General features: G+C 38.2%; 3 protein-coding genes and 1 pseudogene across 6 annotated transcripts in view; all 4 read left to right on the forward strand.

The window, feature by feature from the left end:
- Nucleotides 1-21,961, forward strand: part of LOC124336387 (calcium uniporter protein, mitochondrial-like) — an 878,707-nt gene that overhangs the window by 669,305 nt on the left and 187,441 nt on the right. The gene's annotated exons all lie outside the window — the stretch shown is intronic.
- On the forward strand, nucleotides 6,110-7,457 carry LOC124336498 (death-inducer obliterator 1-like). The gene is made up of 3 exons (XM_046790335.1): nucleotides 6,110-6,312; nucleotides 6,378-6,699; nucleotides 6,761-7,457. Exons 1-3 carry the CDS (start codon nucleotides 6,298-6,300, stop codon nucleotides 6,946-6,948), a joined length of 525 nt encoding a protein of 174 aa, XP_046646291.1. The 5' UTR covers nucleotides 6,110-6,297; the 3' UTR covers nucleotides 6,949-7,457.
- Nucleotides 8,701-21,961, forward strand: part of LOC124336054 — a 570,649-nt pseudogene continuing 557,388 nt past the window's right edge.
- LOC124336003 lies at nucleotides 12,708-21,776 on the forward strand. Of its 4 annotated transcripts, none has more exons than XM_046789537.1 (13): nucleotides 12,708-13,138; nucleotides 13,403-13,669; nucleotides 13,745-15,287; nucleotides 15,360-17,555; nucleotides 17,622-18,283; nucleotides 18,350-18,895; nucleotides 18,965-19,116; nucleotides 19,296-19,398; nucleotides 19,461-19,782; nucleotides 19,847-20,157; nucleotides 20,218-20,563; nucleotides 20,635-20,813; nucleotides 21,483-21,776. In XM_046789537.1, the coding sequence occupies exons 2-12, from the start codon at nucleotides 13,478-13,480 to the stop codon at nucleotides 20,763-20,765; spliced, it is 6,504 nt and encodes a 2,167-aa protein (XP_046645493.1). In that variant the 5' UTR covers nucleotides 12,708-13,138; nucleotides 13,403-13,477; the 3' UTR covers nucleotides 20,766-20,813; nucleotides 21,483-21,776. The 4 variants fall into 4 exon arrangements, with proteins under 4 accessions (XP_046645493.1, XP_046645495.1, XP_046645494.1 ...); XM_046789539.1 differs by lacking the exon at nucleotides 21,483-21,776 and having other exon boundaries at nucleotides 19,847-19,998; nucleotides 20,065-20,157; nucleotides 20,635-21,352; XM_046789538.1 differs by lacking the exon at nucleotides 21,483-21,776 and having other exon boundaries at nucleotides 18,362-18,895; nucleotides 20,635-21,352.

Here is a 21,961-nt window from a genome sequence, read left to right on the forward strand (position 1 = left end):
TAATAGCATTTTTGAAATTTTATTCTGCAGTGCCTTATTCTTGAAGATAACAGCTGATTCTTGACGAGCGGAAATGAAGCTATTTTCAACGCTATTTCTTCTATTTGGCCTTCTCCCGTTCGTGACTGTTGCTGGCCCTCTGGCATACGGAATTTGCCAGACTGGATGCAACGCTGTTGTTGTGGCTTGGTTAGTTATTGAATAATAATTAATAAATATAGCATAAACATTTTTAGTTTTAAAGAAATTTTTTGATTGTTGTTAATAGTAATCAAGATAAAAATAGTAATTAAATAAATAGATAGCCTAGGTATTCAAGTTACTACATAACAAATTAATTCTATTTTAAATCACATTTCTGCTGTTCAATTACATTTAGCTACGCAGCAGCCGGATTCACTTTCGGGACGGTTACTGCTGGGGCAGGAATACCCGCAGCCGTAATTGCTTGTAACGCAGGTCTTGGTGTTTGCATGGCAGCTTGTATTGCTGCCGGATTCGCACCGACTCCTTGATTAATAATTGATTACCTTTCACGATGTATTGATTTTTTTTGGTCGATTTTACCACTCCAGTTTGTGGGTACGAAATGAAATAATTTTAAAACTGTAAGTCTGTAATAAATAGTCTTCGTTCGTATTTCAGTATTTTGAAATATTTATTTTGTATTAGGTTTATTATTCATTTCGTATTTCAAAAATGAGAGACAGATCATACATAGGTCACGGAAGGGTACAGCAAGAATGCTGGCGACAGTTGCCCATGTTAATTCTCTTATGGAGAGAATCAACCAGTGGTCTATATTTTCTGTGCTGTTTATTCCAACGGAAATATTGGGGAAAAAATAATTATATCGTGTGCTGCATGGGTATACCAATGGACCTCCTGGCATTCCTACTAGATCTTTGTCGACATAATCCAATTATGTATCGAACCCGCTATGTTATACCGAAACTTTGCTATGCTCTATCCACCACTGTGATAATACGTCCTTCGTCCAAATCCAAATCCTAAATCCTAAGTCCCACGAAGAGCACCCTTGTCGGAGGATGAAATGCCTTTCGATTTGGCGCCTTAACCCACTCAGCCACACGACACCTAATATTATTTCACTGTTAGCCTATTTACTATTTACATACCACATTTTTCATTTCTCGTGATGAAAATAGAGCTTTTTTTCTTGTTTAGTTAGGAAACTTTAGAGTAAGGTTAAATAAGTAAATAATTTACTAAGTTGTCTGTTAATTTTTATTTTTTATTGTAAAAAATGCGTGACTTTTTTATGTAGTCGAGTTAAAAAATTTACCTAAGCATGTGGTTCAAATCCTTGCAAATGCTAAACTTTTTTAAAATTCTAAATCGTATTTAATGATTATTTTTCATGGTTTATTTTCTTTCAGATTATGAAAATAGAATTTGTGTTTATTAAATGTATTTTTTATAACTTGTTTTTGTTTATTCTATTTTAAAATATTAATTATGAATTTTAAAATATTAAAAATGAATTTTTAAATTCATTAAAATAGAATAAACAAAAATAAGTAATAAAAAATACATTTGATTTGATTTTTTGGCGCAAATTTCAAAAAATTGTGAATTTCAATCATAAAATAAACACAAAAAATTGCCTAAGACTCTAAGACGAAAGAAGCCTTCTAAGACTCTTAGAACATACATGCATTATTCAAATAAATTGGCGCGCATTATACAGTACCTCGGCTTCTAGTGGAAGTGGAGTCAAGATAATTTTCAACCGGGAACAAATTTCAACAAGAAATTTTTTTCATGAACTTTGTAAATATTGGTATCGAAAATATTGGTATTTACTGTTAACAAAATTCAAACGAAAATGTAAAATTTTGAAAAATTTGTGTAATGTAATCGCATTGAAGGCAAATTTAGAAAGCTAATAATTGTTTTCTATCCTTTTTTTCAACATAATGCAAAATTTGAATGTTAATGCATGAACGACGATCTTGCAATAAAAATAATAGCGAGGGACTATGCTATACTCAGCCGCCGCTGCACACACAAATAAACGCAATTTGTAAAATTGCGTTTATAAATGTAATTTTATTTTTCGCAATTTTACAAATTGCGTTTATATGTGGCATAGATATGGCTGCTTCAAATGAAAAGTGCTGCTTTGTTGATAAGAAACTATTAACGAAAGCTGTGAATTTTTAAAACCAAGGTAGTTTGATACGGAAAACAATTGCCAGTGGAACCATTTACTTTGACCATTATAGCTATCAAAGAACTTGACAAAAATGTCAAGATAACAGTTTATTGTAAGGTAAAAAAATTATTTTTTAGCAATTGCTGGAACCCTTTTTCTTACTGATTGTTTCATCTAGAATATTTGGAGACTGAAAGAGGTTGCAAATAAAATCATCAGCTGGAAATACTCCACTATTCGTAGTCTTTGCCTCAGAGGTTTCAGCTGCAGCTAGATGTGTGGGTTAAAAAACAATAGTTTTTATTTTATTGGTAAACATTAACTGTGCATAATTCTTAGTCAAAAACAAAAATAAATATGACTGTTTCAAATGAAGAGTGCTGCTTTGTTGATAAGAACGAAAGCAATGAATTTTGAAAACCAGGGTAGTTTGGTTGATTTTGCTTGTGGAAAGCAATTGCCAGTGGAAAAATTCACTTTGAACATTATAGCTATCAAAGAACTTGACAAAAATGTCAAGATACCAGTTTCTTGTAAGGTAAAAAAATAATGTTTTAGCAATTGCTGGAACCCTTTTTCTTACTGATTGTTTCATCTATGAATATTTTGAGGCTGAAAGAGGTTGCAAAAAAAAATCATCAGCTGGCAGTGCAAGGTACAACATACATGTTGATTCTTCTAAAAGAACCCGATTGGGAGATCAGTGCATCAGAAATTTGTCATCCAACCTTTGAAGGCCTCAGTTTATCATCCTTGATCAGCTGCTTCTTACGACTACCTTATAACAGTTAAAGATTACACTACAAAGAATAAAATATAGAAAAATTGGATTTTTAAAATCATTTTTACTATTTTTACTGACCTTGTCTAACGTGGTACAGTGTTCAATATGGGTCCGGTCTCCCTACACTGAAACACCCACCTTGATGCCCTCCTTCAACTGGCACTTGAAGGACCGCAGTACCAAATTTACCATCAACCCCATAGCAACAAGGGTTTGTGATTATCTTGCACGATTGACCACCATCTTTGTGAAGCACACGTTTTTGAAGCAGTGATCTGACATTCATCAGTTTAGTGGGTAGTCGTAAGAAGCAGCTGATCAAGGATGATAAACTGAGGCCTTCAAAGGTTGGATGACAAATTTCTGATGCACTGATCTCCCAATCGGGTTCTTTTAGAAGAATCAACATGTATGTTGCACCTTGCACTGCCAGCTGATGATTTTTTTTTGCAACCTCTTTCAGCCTCAAAATATTCATAGATGAAACAATCAGTAAGAAAAAGGGTTCCAGCAATTGCTAAAACATTATTTTTTTACCTTACAAGAAACTGGTATCTTGACATTTTTGTCAAGTTCTTTGATAGCTATAATGTTCAAAGTGAATTTTTCCACTGGCAATTGCTTTCCACAAGCAAAATCAACCAAACTACCCTGGTTTTCAAAATTCATTGCTTTCGTTCTTATCAACAAAGCAGCACTCTTCATTTGAAACAGTCATATTTATTTTTGTTTTTGACTAAGAATTATGCACAGTTAATGTTTACCAATAAAATAAAAACTATTGTTTTTTAACCCACACATCTAGCTGCAGCTGAAACCTCTGAGGCAAAGACTACGAATAGTGGAGTATTTCCAGCTGATGATTTTATTTGCAACCTCTTTCAGTCTCCAAATATTCTAGATGAAACAATCAGTAAGAAAAAGGGTTCCAGCAATTGCTAAAAAATAATTTTTTTACCTTACAATAAACTGTTATCTTGACATTTTTGTCAAGTTCTTTGATAGCTATAATGGTCAAAGTAAATGGTTCCACTGGCAATTGTTTTCCGTATCAAACTACCTTGGTTTTAAAAATTCACAGCTTTCGTTAATAGTTTCTTATCAACAAAGCAGCACTTTTCATTTGAAGCAGCCATATCTATGCCACATATAAACGCAATTTGTAAAATTGTGAAAAATAAAATTACATTTATAAACGCAATTTTACAAATTGCATTTATTTGTGTGTGCAGCGGTGGCTGAGTATAGCATAGTCCCTCGCTATTATTTTTATTGCAAGATCGTCTTTCATGCATTAACATTCAAATTTTGCATTATGTTGAAAAAAAAGGATAAAAAACAATTGTTAGCTTTCTAAATTGCCAAAAGGAAAAAAATCTAGCCAAAGCGGTTCAAGAGTTATTTCATTTTTTCTAGGACACGTTGTGCCATAAGAATGCACTGAAAATAGGGGGGTGTACCTAATAGTTTGGTGGGTACTGTAAGTATAATAGTTTAGACGATATTTACATTTTAGTGGAGGACGGTCTTTCGGGGTAATTTTGGACAAGGATATTGTCCTATCTTAACGAGAGACTTTAGCGCCACTACCTTTTTCCCCTATCTCGCCCCATATAAATGTTGTAATTCTTTCCCTATCAGAAAACTTATTCAGTTTTAAAGATATCATTTCCAAAATTTGTTTGGGGTTTAACTACATTACCATCTACATTTCCTAATTTTTTCCTAATTTTTTATTTATCCTATCCTTCTTTTAATAACCTGTCTAACATGGTACAGACGTCTGTCCAATATTACCCTGGTCTGGTAAAAAAAACAAAAAATTCAAATCTCTATAAATTTTACAATTTTAAAGGTACGTAACTGAAAAATCATGGGTGTGAGAAAACTATTTCCGCATGTTTTTGCAAAAAATTTCTTTCTTTTGGGTAAGGGGATGGGAGATATGGGGAAAAAACCGGAACTGTCCAATATGGGTCCGGAGAAATCAAACATTTGAAAAAGATGCAAGCCAGCAGTGACAGAAACTTTTACATCGGTACTTTTTACAACTGTTGCGAAGATTTTAAGGAAAATATCACCCAAGGACACCAGTTAACTCCAGTTAACACCAGTTTACGATCTCATCTAGACAAATGTAGGAACAAGTATCCCAAGAGATTTTCCAGTGTTCCTCACTTCTTTGAAACAGATTAAAGTAGCGCTAAAATGTTGGACCAAACATTATGAAAAAAAGCAAAATTACACTGATGAGGAATCTCTTTCCACTGATTCGGATAATTCTACTGATAGGGAAATCGACGGAAATCTTCGGAAGAGAAGAATGTGAACAAGGAATCCGGTGATCTGTTATCGGAGAATGAATTGAAAGGAAGTGTATTGTTCTTCGGTCTCCAAGAAAAAATATGACAAAAAGTCCTCTGAGGTCAAGACAAAAAATGGCAGAATTTCTTCTGAATTGCATTTTCCTCGATGTGCATCTTGCGGTGGCCACGCCTTCAACCACGGAAAAAAATAAAGTAGACAGTGGGAATGTTCGTCCCTACAATCATTTCGAAATTACACCAGGAGAAGATGAAGAAAGAGATTCAGTTGCATTTTTGCATGTTATTGATTCTCACGACGTGACAAGAAACATGAGTTTGGAATTGAATTGGAACAGGCACTTTGTTGGTCTTGAGCCGAGCAAGAAAAGAAAGTCTATAACAGAGTTTCTGGAGACAAGATTGTAAAAGACAAAAAATATTTGAGTTTTCTGTTGATTTGGCCCAAACATCATTCAACCCAGATATACTGTCACGGTGTTAAGTTACTTTCAAAAGAAAATTCGATTCCACGGTGCAAGTTGAACGAAGAACCGTCACTTTTCTCAAGTTACCAAAAACTGTTATTTAATGGACAAGGTGATTTGTTTAAGTTTGCTTTTTTGTTTTTCAAAGTTCCGCTAATCTTATTGTTTGTTATTTTTATTCAAGAATGATTTAATTCTGCCAAACTGGGCATATTCGCCCGTGTCAAAGTTGTCATCATTTCTAACTGCCACACCTCCGACTACCCTACTGGCTGGACGACGCCTCTTATTAATACATGTGGACCAAGATTTTACGATTGTGATTCAGTGGCCAATTGGTTAGCGTCAAGTACCCCACTAGTTGGATTAAGTTCAAGTGCAATTTCCTCTGGTGAAGATTGGGTAGAAGCAGCAGAATTAAAATCGCACGAGAGAAATGCAGCTGTAAAAGCAAGAAAAATGTCAAGTGCCCTTAAAAATTATGACTAGGAGAGTGTGTGGAAGGGCTATGTCACCTATAAAGATTTGCAATTCAGAGTCGCCATGGAAGTGTTTGACGTAAGTTAATTTATTATTGTTTTTCAGTCTAGAAAATTAACAAAAGTTTTCTTGGAAATTTGTAGGTGAATAAACTGACCGATTTTATGAAGTCCGTTATGCCTTTGTCATTAGAAGTGGTAGGCAACATCGATAAATCAGAAATAGTTTGGAACTACTTGAAGAAAGTCAAAGAAACGATCGACACAGAAGTTATTTTTCTGCAATGCACTCCTACGTCATATGCTGTCTGGAATATGTACCTGGCGTTCTGCAAAGCTTGCCAAGATATGGGCATTGCCTTCTTAGGAGGTGTTTCAAGCCCTATCAAGAATTTGTATCTCTTTCCCATTTTGAAAGGCAGGCCCATTCCAAAGGAATTGGTATCTTTATCTTCCGGCATCAATTGTAATTAATATTTAGAAGGTTTATTGAAAGAAATTGGAAATAGTATGCCTTGTATTTACAGTGTTGGAGAACCGGGCTTCAAGTTTATTATTGGGAATTTTGGTCATGTGCAAGGGGCAACACAAATTATATGAAAATAGTCGGCCCCAAAATGTGATTCCAATGGATAAGAAAACTGGACCGTCTTCTTCGAACCAGCCGCTTAATCGTGCAGTTGTTAACATCCGTCAACAAGTCAAGCAGAAGTAGGACATTCTTCGTGTTAATCCAATCAAAACCAAACCTGATTCATCTCAACAAGAAGCAACTCCACCCAAGGTTGCAAAAACAAGAAACTCCGAGTCTACTACCAGGGCGTTAGCAAGATTTGCATTGAAGGAGGCAATGTGGGGTTGCTGTGAAAGGACAAAAGATCTAGTGGCAGACGAAGCCAACGTAAAAAAAATTGCTACTGAGATAGAAGAGTCCCTCTTTGCCTTCCTAAACAAAGACTACGGTCCCAAGTACAAAAACAAATATAGGTCTTTTATTAAATAAAATCTATAGGATCTCAGATAAATATAATCTACAATTGCTACGCGATGTCATCACCAAGAAAAATTTCACCAGGTGAGTTTCTTATTATCTCCAACTATTTTTTCATTTTAAATTATCGTTCATTTGCTTTCATTTAAAAGTCTTTAATGCTGTCCTAACTGAACGATTTATCGATTAGTCTATCCCATCCAGTCCAGCTCTGGCAGGGGTATGGAGAGAGGTCTCTCTCCATACCAATGGCTCTGGAGGCCTGACGTCGTGGAGCAATGTTGCCGATGTCCATGCTCGGCGTTGCATTTTCCATATCTAACCAATCTGACAACGCCACTCATAAACACATTAGTATTTAGTATGGACTACTCTATCAAGAGGACGGGACACTTCGAAGTTTCCTATCTCGGCCATGAAATTTTTTATACATTTGCAGTAGAAAAAGCACAAAAATGATTAGTTGACTTTAAAAATGTTCCTAAACTTGTAATTTAGATTTTGCGAGATATTTCTAATTTTCTTACAGGAGAAAGGGAAGGAATTAATTTCACCAGTGCCACCTAGCGGCCAAGTTCCAGAAGCTCTTAACTCAACAACTGATTCTTAAAATACAAAAAACAACCTTCCCGTGTCTCTTTTCGAATTATTTACATAATTTTCTAGCGTTTAGAACAATAGACCTTTTTCACAATGCAGAAAGTCAGGATTTTCCAATCCGGCAACGCCGTAATCGGCCATTTTAGTTCTGATTATTTTTTTCCCGTGTAAATTCCCATAAGAAATGGGGGTCCCTGTAGTTTTAATTCATTTTTTAATTATTGGTGTCTTTAAATCCAATATATTTCTCATACATCGTGTTCCCCGATGAATTGGTCAAGTATAGAAAATTTGAAATTTCCCGAAGGGATTTAGGGCGAGGCATTTTGGGGTTGGTGGGGTTGGAGGAAAAAATGGAAACTAATGAAATTCGCCTGCTAAGCTCAATAGATGGCTTTGGAGATGAATGAAATTCGCCTGCCAAGCGCAATAGGGCTTTTTCAGATCGCGAAAATCCGACTTCCAGAAATCTGGCAACGCATGCGTTTTGTAGTTTTTTCCGTTTACATGGCAAAGGCCATAAGAAATCTAAGTGGCTTCAATAAAAAAAATCTAGTGTTTTTAATTCGGAATATTTCTTCAAAAGAATTACACAGTGCTCTAGGTAAGATATCGGTCGTTAATTTGATGTATAATTTACTAGGACTAAAAAATTGTTTTGGGCTAAAAATTTAAATGATGGATTTTGAGTTTTCTTAAGTTACATAGAACTAATTCGGGAAAGAATTTTAAGGATTAATAATTACGGATAAAAATGTTCTGTTAACGTTTTCATGCCATAGCATTCCATTTGTCGTAATCATTAAATTATTTAAAAAATGAAAAAGAAATAAACGGCAGCCACAATTTCAACTTGGTAAAATAAAAACAAAGCAGACGACTTAATCTCATACCTTCTTCTTCTTTGACAACTTTTTTGAGAAATCAAAATGACTCTAGAAGTTGCAGATGAGTGCACCGAAAAAGAAATCTATGTCATTTGACTTGGGCTCAAAAGAATCATTTACTGAGCACTCGGAGGTTGAAAAACTCATTGACGAACTGAGGACGTCAGCCCAACATCAGACAAACCAAACGGATATTCGTTTAGTGGAGAGAAACTGGCAAAGGTTTTCGTTCATTCTAGATCAATACCAAGAGCAACCATTTGATCGATTCATACCTCGATGGACTACTCACTAAAATCATCAACATCATTCGAGAGGAAGTGCTGGATTATGAGGTGAAACATGTGGCCTTCCGATGCCTCTACTTTATATCGAAAGTCAGGGGCTACAAAGTTGTAGCAAGACATCTTCCTCATGAGGTAATGTACTATAGAGTTTCCCTGTGATCTAATCATCTAAATCAAAATTCTTTCTAGACTGCCGATCTGGAGCTTTTGCTACATTACTTGGAAAACCAAGACCCTGATGTGCAACTAAAATGGGAGACTCATTACGGCTTGCTTCTCTGGCTCAGCATTGTAGTTAAAATCCCATTCCTCCTTCAGCGATTTGACACCAGTACTTCAGAGCCAATCATGGAAAGGTAAGAACAAAATTAAACAATATTGATGTCTTTTGAATTAAGATGATTAAAATTTCTTTCAGAATTCTGAATGTCTGTAAGAAATACCTGGCTGGGACAACAAAAGCTCAAGACATGGCCTTTTATGTATTGGCAATCTATCTTACAAGGCCTGATGTCAAAGATTCCTATCTACCGGGATTCATCAATTGGGCTCATGAGGTTTGCCCTTTTGTTTTCAACTTGAAAATAACTGTCAAGCTTACTGTTTTTATTTCCAACAGGCTCTTACCAAAGATAGTACCCAGTTCAAAAAAGGAGTTCTTTCAACGTTGGCCGGCGTATTCAAACATGGGCAAAGAGAACAAATGATGGAGCATGCACATGCTGTGCTGTGTACCATCCTGACGATTAAATTCCAACCGTCAGAATTGCTTATACAGTTAAGAAACCGTTGGTGAAGCTGACGCAGCGAATAGGTGAGCCTCTTTTTCGATTCATTTAGCTGGAAGTAATTAAAACGTTTCATGTATTTCTGAATGGCAGGTTTGATATTCTTGAAACCTCGAGTTGCCTCTTGGAGATACCAGCGGGGCAGCAGATCATTAGCTGCCATTAGCAGAGCCAACCCGTTGAGACTAAAGCAGCTATTTCGGTGAATGATGAAGATGACCACGATTACGACGTGCCGGAAGAAATCGAAGAAGTACTTGACGAGATCCTGCAAGCCCTCCGAGACAAGAACCGTGAAGTCCAGTACTGAATTTAAATCGCTTTCATTTTTTAAAGCATTCCTTTGTCATGAAAATCTTATTTTTTACAGGTACTCTACAGCAAAAGGCATTGGGCGGCTGACCAGTCGCTTATCAAAGAACTTTGCCGACCAGGTTAGCTTAATATTAATTTGAAGACGTAATAATAATCAGCCTTATTCATTGTTGTTGTGTGGCTTACATTCAGTAATTCATGTATCTCTATAGAAAACACTGAACAATATTATTATTATTACAACGAATTAATTATTAATCAGGTAATTGAATCGATCATGGAACTTTTTTCACTCTGGGAGTCGGATATGGCCTGGCACGGAATATGTTTGGCTTTGGCCGAATTAGGTTAAAATTGTCTTGAATGTTCAAGCTTATATCTGATTGTTAAAAAACAAATTGTCTCCCTATTCTTCATTTTTAGCCCGTCATGGATTGCTGTTGCCCCAGCGATTGTCTTCTGTCTTGCCTTTTATGGAGCAGGCCATGCTGTACGATGAGTTACGCGGTAACTTTTCCGTTGGCTCGGCTGTACGTGATGCCGCTTGTTACCTCTGCTGGGCTCTTGCCCGATCCTAAGACCCGTCTCTGCTCCAGCCATTCGTCCATCAGTTGGCTAAAGCCATAGTCATCACCACCGTGTTCGATCGTGAGGTCAACTGCTGACGGGCTGCCGCTTCTGCCTTCCAGGAACACGTCGGTCGATAGGGCACTTTTCCTCACGGCATCGACATTCTGACCACCTGCGATTAGTTCGCTTACGTAAAAATGCCTATCTCCAACTCAGGTGAGTTTAATTCTGTTTCAAATTCATTTCATTCTGATAACAATTATCTTTTCTCTCCAGTCTTTTCGTGGCGCAATACGAAGAGTACCGGCCGCATCTCATCCAGCATTTAGTGGATCGTAAAGTTATCCATTGGGACACGGTTATTCGACAGCTAACATCTCAGGTATGGCATGGTGGTGCAATTGAACTTTGCTCATTTAACTTCAGTTGTTAATCAGAATTTTTGTTCAGGCCTTGCATCAAATGACGTTCCTCGATCCGGAGAGTATGAAACTGATTCTTTCTACTCAGATCCTTCCTCGCTGCACAAATCCTGAACTTTATTTACGGCACGGAAGCATTTTGGCCAGTGGCAAAGTCATCAGCGCTCTTTGTCAAGTGGCAAGAGACCATCAACGTCGTCTGCCAGATGAACTTGGTCAGTTACCGCTGATCATTTCTTACTGAATTATTTTTACAATGTTTTCACGATCCTTTAGGTGATGCCGCGATGGAATCCATTACCCAAACTTGTATCGACATCCTGGAGGAGCGTTTCTGGCGGAGTTTCGGCGGCGATCCAATGCGCATAGCCGTTTGCCATTTCATCCAAGATCTCAGTTCGGGGGGTTTCCCGTTGCTGGACGCTGTAGTCGACCGTTGGTTGAAGGCGTTACGAGAGTGTCTCGCTTCAGCCGATTCAAATGTCCAGCAATCGGCCATCAGCGCCGTCACCGCTTTGATTGGCGAATACTTCCGGCATCAGCCAGTGGAGAAACTCACTGCCTTGTTGAACCATTTCCTACCCGAGGTGACGAGCAACAACCAACAGGCGAGAGTAGGAAACGCACTAGCCCTGGGCTCAATGCCTCGCTTCCTCCTCACCGTTTCCTTGCCGAAAGTCATCCAACAGTTGTGCACCTGCGCTCTCATCACCGACAAGACTCTCCAATGGGCCGAATCTCGAAAAAATGCTCTGACAGCTCTTTCGCTTGTCTGCACAACCGTTGGGATCGCCCCATCCAGCCCAGGTAAAATGACAGACGGCCTCATTTTCATTTATTTTGAGATTAGTCTCAATTTTATTTATTATTTCACAGGTGGGGTTGATCAAGTGACACTGGCCGTAATATTCCGCACATTCATCGATGGCTTTGAAGATTACACGGTGGATAGCCGTGGAGATATTGGAGCTATCGTCCGTGAATCGGCAATGTCTTCTATTCAGGTTCCGTTTAGAATTCTTTTATTTCAAATAAAATAAATCGAAAGAAAACATTTGAATATTTCTGCAGGTTATTTAGGTATTGACCAACACCTCGCAACCAGAACTACTTGAAGCTGACCTGATCCGCTCCGTATTGCATGCGGTGGCTAAACAATCGACGGAACAAATCCGTCGTAACCGGTTGTTGGCCCCCAACGTCTTTTCTTCTCTCGTCTACTGGTACTTACAGAAAACAACTTAATTCTTAACTTTAATACCTATAACGAATTGATGTTTGTTTTAGTGATCCCACCATTCCTTACATTGAGCAGTTGGAAGAATTGCGTTCCATCATTCCACTGCCTCCGCTGGACATTTCGACCGAGAAGGAATGTTTCGATTTGTGGATGAATGTGATGCGACTCGACACTTACCGCAAAGCCGTCATCACCGGACTTGTTTCCAGCATCGGCAGTCTCACGGAGAGTTTGGTATGCATTTGCATTTATTAAACAACACCTCGAGTATTGCTTATGACCTAACTTGTTGTCTCGCAGGTTAAAAGTTCCAGCGCTTCATCAAAGCTCACCATTGCACGCTTCTAAATATTGTAAATGTGAGTTTGATGCGCCGTTTTTTTTTTTCTTTACACCTTTACTACAAAACCACATTTTACAAAAAAAAAAGCCCTTCGGGAACCTCTCCAAAGAACCTCGGCGCATTGGTAGCAGTATATATACTATTTCACAGACGAATTATTTTACAAGAGAATTTAGTATTTTGGTTCATAGAGGGCACCGAGAACAGGCGACCAGCCCTGCAATTGTTAAGAATTTTGCCTTTTGCACTAAGCTCCTCCCCCTGTCTATGGTAGGGCTAGAGAGTAGACTACCAAATTTTGGACGGTTGCAACTTGAAATCGAGACTCGGGAGCTCTATTTTAACAAATTTTAAACCGTAAATAAGAACGAAAACAACTAAAAAGTAACTATATACAATATACATAGTCCATCATCAATCAGCCTACACAGAGTGACATTGAACACCAACATGCATTGAAATGTAACATTTGGAAAAAATATTTTATAACTTCAATAATAAATGTTGAATACTTGAATTGTTGATTGGCCCATTACAAAGTTGCAGTCCATAAAATTAAACAGTAGTATGTAGGTCAAATGAAAATGTAAGCTCAATTTTCAGTTGTAATGCTTTAAGCACTAATGGGTACATATTGCTCGTGAAAAATTTCTAGTAGCATATCACTATAATGACTAACATAATGAAAATTTCCAACTGAACTAAATTTTTTCTTATTTTGTTTAGGTTATACATACTTGATAATATGCCACTTTCAAGTATGTGGTGAAAATCCTATATTCAACGATCTGAAGATACAAAATGCATGAAGTTAGGCTTAACGAAGATGGAAGAATGGTCAACAGAAAACTGTTGTCTAAAGCGTTAAAACTGGAAAATCAGGGATTGCTAGTTGACTTTGCATGGAAGGAGACAATTCTAGCCGAAGAAGTCCATCTGAATGAATTAGTTATAAAAGGGTGTGACAACATTGAAATACCTGTATCATTACAGGTAAATGTGCTAAATAATGTATTGTTTCTGTCTAATTTTCAAACTTGTTAATCTATATCTATGATTATATTCCAGAAAATCGGGAATTTAAAAGTCATTTCAACTAAACTGTCAGTACCAGCATTTGGTAAAAATTACCTACCTTTTGATGTTTCACAGAAATGGGAGTTAAGTGGCTCAAAGATTTCTTCTACAACCTTTGAAGGCTTTGATCTTTCATCATTGGCTTTCCGTTATTTACGACTACCTACCGAATTGACGAATGTTCAAGCAAAGCTTCAAAAGCTTATATTATTCGGTAATGGTGGATTCATGCCATCAAATTCTGACTGCATGGTTGACGGTAAAATCGGTACAGTGATCCTTCAATTACCCGTTGAAGGGGGCCATCTAGGCGGCAATTTAAATGTAGAATATAAAGGAAGACCGAAAATATTTGAAAATCATCCAAACAGTAACAAGAACTTTTACCTCTCTGCCTTTTACAACTGCTGTGAATATTTTACAAAACCCATCACTCAAGGATACCAGCTTAACCTTGTCTTTGATCTCATTTGGGCAAATGTCAAGATTGAAATCCCACAGGAACTGCCAGTTTTTCTTACATCTTTAAAACAAGCTAAAGAAGCACTGAAGCCTTGGATGCAACGAATGGATTTTCAAGAGGAAAAGGTCAGAACTGATGTAATATGCACGAAGATAAAAATGGAAAACACCTTTGACAAGTCTGAAGGGGATTTCAAATTTCTTAAGCACAACCCAGTTCGGCAGTTCGGGCAAGAAGTCTCTCAACCGCCGGATATGAACGTTTCTTTGGAAGGGCCGTTTAGTGAAAGCTTCAATAAGGAATCTGACTGCCTTTCGGAAAAGAGTTTTAAAGAAAACATCTTGTTCTTCATTCTGCAAGAAAAGTACGACGTGGAAAACTTCGGATTCGAATTCCTTCGAGGCAAAGATCGAAAAATGGCAGACCTTCTTCAAAGCTGCGTTTTCCTCGACGTGCACATTGCGATGGCAACATGCTGCGAACCAGTAGCGAATTTGACGTTAGAAGAAAACAACGAAGGTATAGAAATTTCACATTTGATTGGTTCTGATAATGTGACGAGAAACGTGAGCATCGAATTGAAGTGGCGCAAGCATTTTATTGAAGACATTGCATCCGACCAAGAAAAAAATTGTCGAGACAAAATTGAACTCGCCAAGAAACATTTGGATAACGGTGTAATGGTGATTTGGCCAAAATATCAAGCAGCCCAGATATACTGTCGTTATGGCCTTGAATCGCTTCTTTCCTCGATGGAGAAATCAGTTTCGTTGCCCAAATGGCAGGAAGATGCTCGGCAAAGTGCCATAAATCATTTACGGCAGCTAATTTCGTTTTGCTACGCTGAACCTCAACGTGCTTGGACTACATCGGGTTTAGAGAAAGGCGAATTGACTCTGAGAGTGCTCCGTCTCTGTATTGCCATGTCAGCTCACGAAGAGGGTCTCGATCTATTGAAGCTACTTGGTTCTAATTTTGAATCTCGTGGAAAATTCGATACCGAAAATTTTGAAGGAATTCAAAACGAAGAAGTCGCTCAGGCCATTTCGGATTTCTTGAATGAAGTTACTGGTAAGCTTTTGCTTGATTTTAACTTAAAAGTTAGAAAATAAAATATTCTTCCATTGTTGCATTGTTTATCAGGTAGGATGAGCGTCGCTGAGTTGATTGAACCACTTCTCACTCGTGATCGAATTTCAAAGCAGTTGCTCCCCATTTTGAAATTGGCAAAATGTTTGCTCAGGAGTAGCTTCATGGAAGGAGCAACCATGGTTGGAAATTGTGTTTCGTCCTTTTTCGCCGAACTTGACCAGACTTGTGCTTCAAGGTCGAAGGAGTTTGATGTGGAAGCTTACCTTGACATGATCGTTGACTTGGAGCTTAATCCTGAAACCTCTAGTCGAAAAAGAACAGCGTCCTTCATTTTCTTCTTTGCTAAAATTCGGTCATCCCAGCAGTGTCGCTTGTTGCTGTATTTTGAAGCCCAGTTCAGATCTCCATTGAAGAACAACCAATCCTGCCAAGACTTGTTTAACGCCTTGTGTCTTAAGATTTTGTCTGCTGACTGCAACATTTACGCACCCCCCGTCAAAACCATCATCGTCGATTTAGTGAGTTGTTTTATTCGGCTGGGAAATACTGAATTTCTTCAAAGTTTGATTTTGAAAATGTGTCAAGTGCCCGATAAAGTTCCAGAGGGAATCCATGTGAGAAATCAAAACTTAGTTGAGAAAATAGTTTCTTCTCCAGCCATATGGGAATTGGCAACCTCATCAGAAGAAGGAAGGTCTACGATGGCTTCACTAGTCGATCACCATTTAACCTTGTTAACACATCAACTTTCAGCTTTTGAAGATGATGGCAATGCAGAGCAGGTTACTCCTCCGGATAAAATCAAGAATGTCGCTGACCAAGAAGCCGGGTTTCGAAACAATCTTTGGCCTTGTGGTTTGTCACCATGTATTTGGTTTTTAATGGAAATTCAACAACACTACGATGATGAAGATTCGCATTGCTTGCCCATTCGTGTTCGCGCTGAATGGAAGACTTCGTTAATTCTAGCAAAGCTATGTGCTCAACAATTGATGCAACTCTTGATCGACGTGCTCAAAGAACATTCTGGATACTTGAACAAACATCTTCTCAGTTTTGGCACTCTTCGTACCTGCCGATTATGCTTTTCGCGGATGAAAGATAACGTGACTGTTATGCCTCGTCGAGAAACTGTCCTGGAGTTGGTGAATTGGTTTATCCAAGCAGGTGACGATACTCCAGTGCAATTCATTCTTGAGCAAGTATTCACTTTGGAAAAACTTGGAACTTGGAGCTATCAACAAAAATACAAGCTTTTTGAAATGCTTGTTTCATCGCCTGAAGTTTGGATAAAATTGGATTCTGGTTCAAAGTTACTAGTTTTGAAATCTTGTGTTGATGTTGTCATAATGTGCAACGACTTTTCCCAGAACTCGTCAATCCTAAGTGACTGTGTCCGGCTTCTTTTTTTGGTGGAAAAGAATCAACCCCCTGACGGCCCAAGTATCGCTACTCACATTTTTACACAATTTTTGACGAAGATAACGACTTCTCAGCTGATGGAACTTTTGTTAGACTTCCAGTTGTCCGAAAAAAAGGACCCTAACATTACAAATGTTCCTGCCTACGCTGAATGGTATTTTATTGCATATCGGATCTTCTTTAAGCAAGATTTTGTGTCGTTCGTGAAATCTACAGAAGAAAACGCAAAGAAGATTTTAAAGTGCCTTTTCTGGCTGAATGACTTTGCCTGCTGGGAATATTTTGAACTTCAGCTTTGCCAATCCTTTCCGTCAGAAGAAGGAAATCTCTTCTTGAAGGCTGTAGTCAACAATGAAGATCTTCGAGAAGTCTGCTTGAATACCCCTTTTGCTTTAAATGCTTTTCGTCGCATCCTTGACCACTGGATACAATGTTCGAATCCCCAAAAGGAGCTACCCTTCACCTGGAGACAGCCTCATGCTGTGTTATCTGACCATCCTCGAGTGGAGATGTTTCTTCGTTCATCTCAAGAATGTATGACGTATGCAAATTTCCATGACTTTTCAGAAGCCCGTCTGTTTGGTGAAGGTCTAGAAAGAAGTGGACCAGAAAATGGATTTAGCGTTCGAGCGTTTCCGGGCGGAAAAGGAAAATATGCTTATTGTGAAATAATTAAAAATCTTGGTCATCCCAGTTTTTTTACGAAAGTTATTGAAGCAAGAAAATCCGAGTTGGAGAAATTGGTTCAGTTGCGCCAAGACCTGCACCATGGCCTGTACAACTCATCACAAGAAGCTGTTGAAGACACCCTTGCTTATTTCCGAGGTATTTTATTTTTTTATTTTTATCGTTCGATATTTTTCTGATGGTATTTTGTTTTAATGATGTCAGGTTCCTCTGAATTGGGCACTACTACCGGTAATTGGTCGTCTACCTTAAATGCATCACAAACTGCTTATATTGCTCCAACTCCGGTGAATAGCCAAACTGTTGCCTGGAATGCAGCTTCGCATTCTTGTACTTCTGTGATTTCGACCACAAGCACAGCGCCAATGTCAACAACAAGCTCCAAAACATCCAACGACGATGACTGGAGTGAAAGGATTGATAATTTGGCTGCAGATTTCAGAAAAGCAGGAGAACAGTTGCCTGTTGCTCCGTCACCACCGCCTGATGATTTGATAGCTTTTGTCGATGCTTGTACGTCAAGTGAAAAAAATGCAACAACCAAGACAAGAGCGATGAGATTAGGTTGTCAGTCGAGTTCAGATGGATCCAGCCAAGTGACAACCGCAAGTATGAGCATTGCACCACCAGCTAGTTGGTGCTCCTGGACAATTCCCAAAATGAAAAAATCTCGAGGAAATGAAGATCTGGCACCTGAAGCCGACGCTGGAAGAGTCAAAGGAAGAACGAATGTGGACGGTAAAAAATCTGGCCGTCGGGCCAGCTCTAGCAGTAAAAGAAACCCGCCTGTTTCGGGGGCTAACGCACTTCCAGTATGTGACAGAAAAAAGAAAACTGTTAATGCAGATCCTCGGATTTGCCGTAAGGTAATACGCAAATTATTAATATTTATAGCTAACTTTTTAGTAACCATTTTTGTTTTTTCATTAAAGCAAATGTTGCAGAGCATTCAAAGAGGACACACGTTTTTAAAATGTCCGAATGACCCAATCGATGAAAGGAATGTTGAGAAAAACCCTATTTCTCTTAGCAGCGCTCCTTCAGTTGGAATAAATTTGGCAACGAATGAAGATTGGAGTGTTGAAAATGCTAGGCCTTATAAAGAAGCCCCAAGAGACGATGTCTCCAGTAGAAGGAGGGTAGCGCGAAATGTTTATAGTTGGAAACGAGGACAAAAGACTCTGCATTCCACCGAACCAAAACCAAGTGACAATTGGAGAGCTAGTGGTGATGCTTGGTCACCTTTTCCCAGTTTTCCTGATCTGCCTTCTACTTCGGGTACTAGCGGTGTAACGAGAGCTGGATTGTACAAGTGCGACATACAACCAAATGTGAATGAAAACGTTCCTGCACCTAAACATGTAATCGATGTGGAAAAGAGATGGAATCTTAAAGAAATTGAAAGTTCGAGGAAGCACGATTCACTACAATCTATGGGACAGTTTTTTGAGATGGAACTTAACAAATCGGATGTACAGGTAATATCAGTAATATGTCATGCTTATTTATTTCCATGATTTTCCACTTAAAATATTTGAATGACTTAGGTAACGGGAATCCGAAAAGTGGGAGAGATGGGTTTGAATTTTAGAGAAAATTCCATTCATTTCCCTGCTAATTCTGTCTTGCCAGACATGAGAAAGAAGAGTAACGATGTTCAACTAGCTGCAGCCTCCATTTGTTTTCCCAAACTCTCAAGGTCAAAACCACTTTATTTTCTTATTTTCACTTCAAAGAGGCTTTATTATCTGTTGGATCGTATCTTGTTCCTTTTGGGTTTAAGGGAAACAATAATTAAGTAAATGTCCGCATTAGACTACATTTTTCTTTACAACATGATAATAGTAAAAAAACAATTAAACATCCGTGTTATTTCAGAACTCTCAACCCTCTGCCATCCACTGTAGAAGTGTGCCCGGTTGCCTGGAAAGGCCCCATCGACGGCGGAGAAATGGGACAAGTTAACGTCCAAGCGTTGAATGTAAGTTTGAAAATGTGTGTAATATTCCATGAAATACTATTAATCCTGCAAAATTTATTTAGATACGAAGTTCTACTGATCTCTTTGACGTCTCTATGCCGCCATCACTTTTTGTGGTGGGTCGTATCCGACCGGAAAGAGTTTGGGATTACATCAACCAAATAAGATTGGCTGCAACCCACGATGTCGTTATTCTCAAATTCATTCCGGCTTGCGATTCTGACCAGAAAAACTACGCATATTTCCTCAGTCAACTACAGCAACGAGACAGATTTGCCGTCGTGGGACGCGTTTCCAAGCACATTAGGGATTTTTACCTAATTACATTGCCCGAAGGAAGCGCTCTGCCATCCGCATTAGCCTCTTTAACTTCGGCTACGAAATGTAAGTACATATGAATTTTTTTTCCTTAATGAAACTTAATTGGATTTAATTGATTGCGTTGCAGTATTGGATAAGAATCGCAAGTCTAGTTTGTTGGTGGGTATTGTGGTAAGATCTAGAATGAACGGAAAGACTGGTGTTGATGGCGCTGTTTTGCCTACTGAAACGACTGACGCATCCATCGAAATTGTACCTGCGGAAACGCCGAGCTCATCAGTAAGAAACAGTACTGCCATCCGTGAAAGTAACCCACCTAGTCTGATCAACATTCCCACCTCTAAGTTTTTCTCTGCGTTGGACGTTGACATGAGAGTAACACCTCCACATGCCATTATGGCAGACGTACTGAAAAACCTCGATATCGGTGGTTTGCAGGTAATTGCTTCAAAAGTTCAATTGCTCAATGCTTGTAAAAACGTTTCTTGGTTTTTATAGGAAATTCTCAAAACAGTTCAGACCAAAGAAGAAAACACTTGTTTGAGAAAGCGAAAGTTTGGCGATGTGGATACTGATGCTGAAATCATCCCTACCAAACTGGTCAAAGCAGCAATTGATAGTAGTGCAGAGACCGTCCCTTCCAAAGTGACTGCTTTGCCTGTCAAATGTTTGCCACCCACCTCAGTGAGTAGCAGTACAGCCAATCCTATCTACATATGCACTTCGTGGCCCAGTTCAAGCACTAGTGACAGGATTGCTAAAAATATCCAAACCGGACCCCAAACTGCTGACTTAGCACTCTATAGTCCCGGCCTACCTATGGACCCTGTAACCCACATACCAGGTTAATCCAGTGCCTTCATTTGATCTACTGTTGTTTTTTTTAAATCGAAATTAATGTATACTTCGTTGCAGCTATCGATGAGGATTTGCTGAAAAAACAAAACGAGTTGATGGAAGAATTAAATTCAGCACTTCCAGCCTGGCTAGCGGTTGATAAAAAGAAAACTGGGATGTCGGAAAACATCCAGGGTCCTCAGCAATAAACACACCATAACAACGCTCTCCGCATATCCCCTGCAATGAATTAAGAGGTAACTAACTAGTTGCGATTTTTAATTCATTCGATTAAGCGACTGTTAGGGGATTGTCAGAATAATCTATCAAACTATTTGGAAGAGAAATTGTCATCCTAGACTCGGTAAAAACAATTGCAAAGTCTTAGTTTAATTCATGTTTGATGTGAAATTTAGATTCCCTCATGTCATCTAGTTTTGGAACCATGAGTTTCATTGCTGTTTTCTTCCTTTCTCCCATAAGTGACTCCATGAGACGTTAAATTGTACCGTTCTTTTTTATTTTGCATTTCCCAAGTTCTCAGTTTTGGTATATTAGTCACTCATCGAGGCTACCATTTATCCTTATTTTTTTTTTTTACTTACGGTAAATTACTCTGGTAATGAGTAATGTTCGTCGTTTGCGCTCGGTGGCTTGGTTGAGTTAAATTTGTCTGAGTTAAATCTTTCAATTTTTTGTTGTACTTTCTTCTTGCAAAGGTGAAGGTTTTATGACTTGTGTTTTATGAAGGGAAAAAGAAAAATAGAATTTTAAAAAAAAATGAATTGAGTTTCCAACATGCAACGCGAAAGAAATTTTTAGAAACTAACTTGCGGAATTATTAGATACACGGCAGATTTTATAGCGAGCAATTTGTTCCATCAGATTTTTTTGTTTCAACACAAAGTTTATCATTTGTTCTGTAGGTTACCAGTTTATCACAACAGCTTATTATAAATAACAAAGGCAAATGGTAGTGAAATATTCAAATTGGTAGTCTACCAACTATTAGTCTCTGGAACAAGCAGGTACAATTAGAGGTCTAAAATGATGATCAGTGTATGGTTTAGTTTAACTAACGAATATAATTTTAACTCAGTAATAATATATTTTCCACATTATTAAGAAACTGAGTTTTATTAAACCATAAATTTTCAGATCATTTCTAAGTTGCAGCAAGGGCATAACATTTTCCATTTCCTAAAAGGCGAGCTGACAATGAAAACTAACAAATCAAACACATACATGCCAAACATAAAGTCAAACGCTGCCTGTGTTTGTCAAAGGGCAGACAATAAAAAAATCAAATAATAATGAAAAATAAACTTCAAGATTTGTCTGCTTGACCATTACAACATTTAGAAGTTGAAAAACTGACGAACACGTCGATGTGCATCTGCATCTT

Source organism: Daphnia pulicaria, chromosome 4 (genome assembly GCF_021234035.1).
Source record: "Daphnia pulicaria isolate SC F1-1A chromosome 4, SC_F0-13Bv2, whole genome shotgun sequence".
NCBI lineage: Eukaryota > Metazoa > Arthropoda > Branchiopoda > Diplostraca > Daphniidae > Daphnia > Daphnia pulicaria.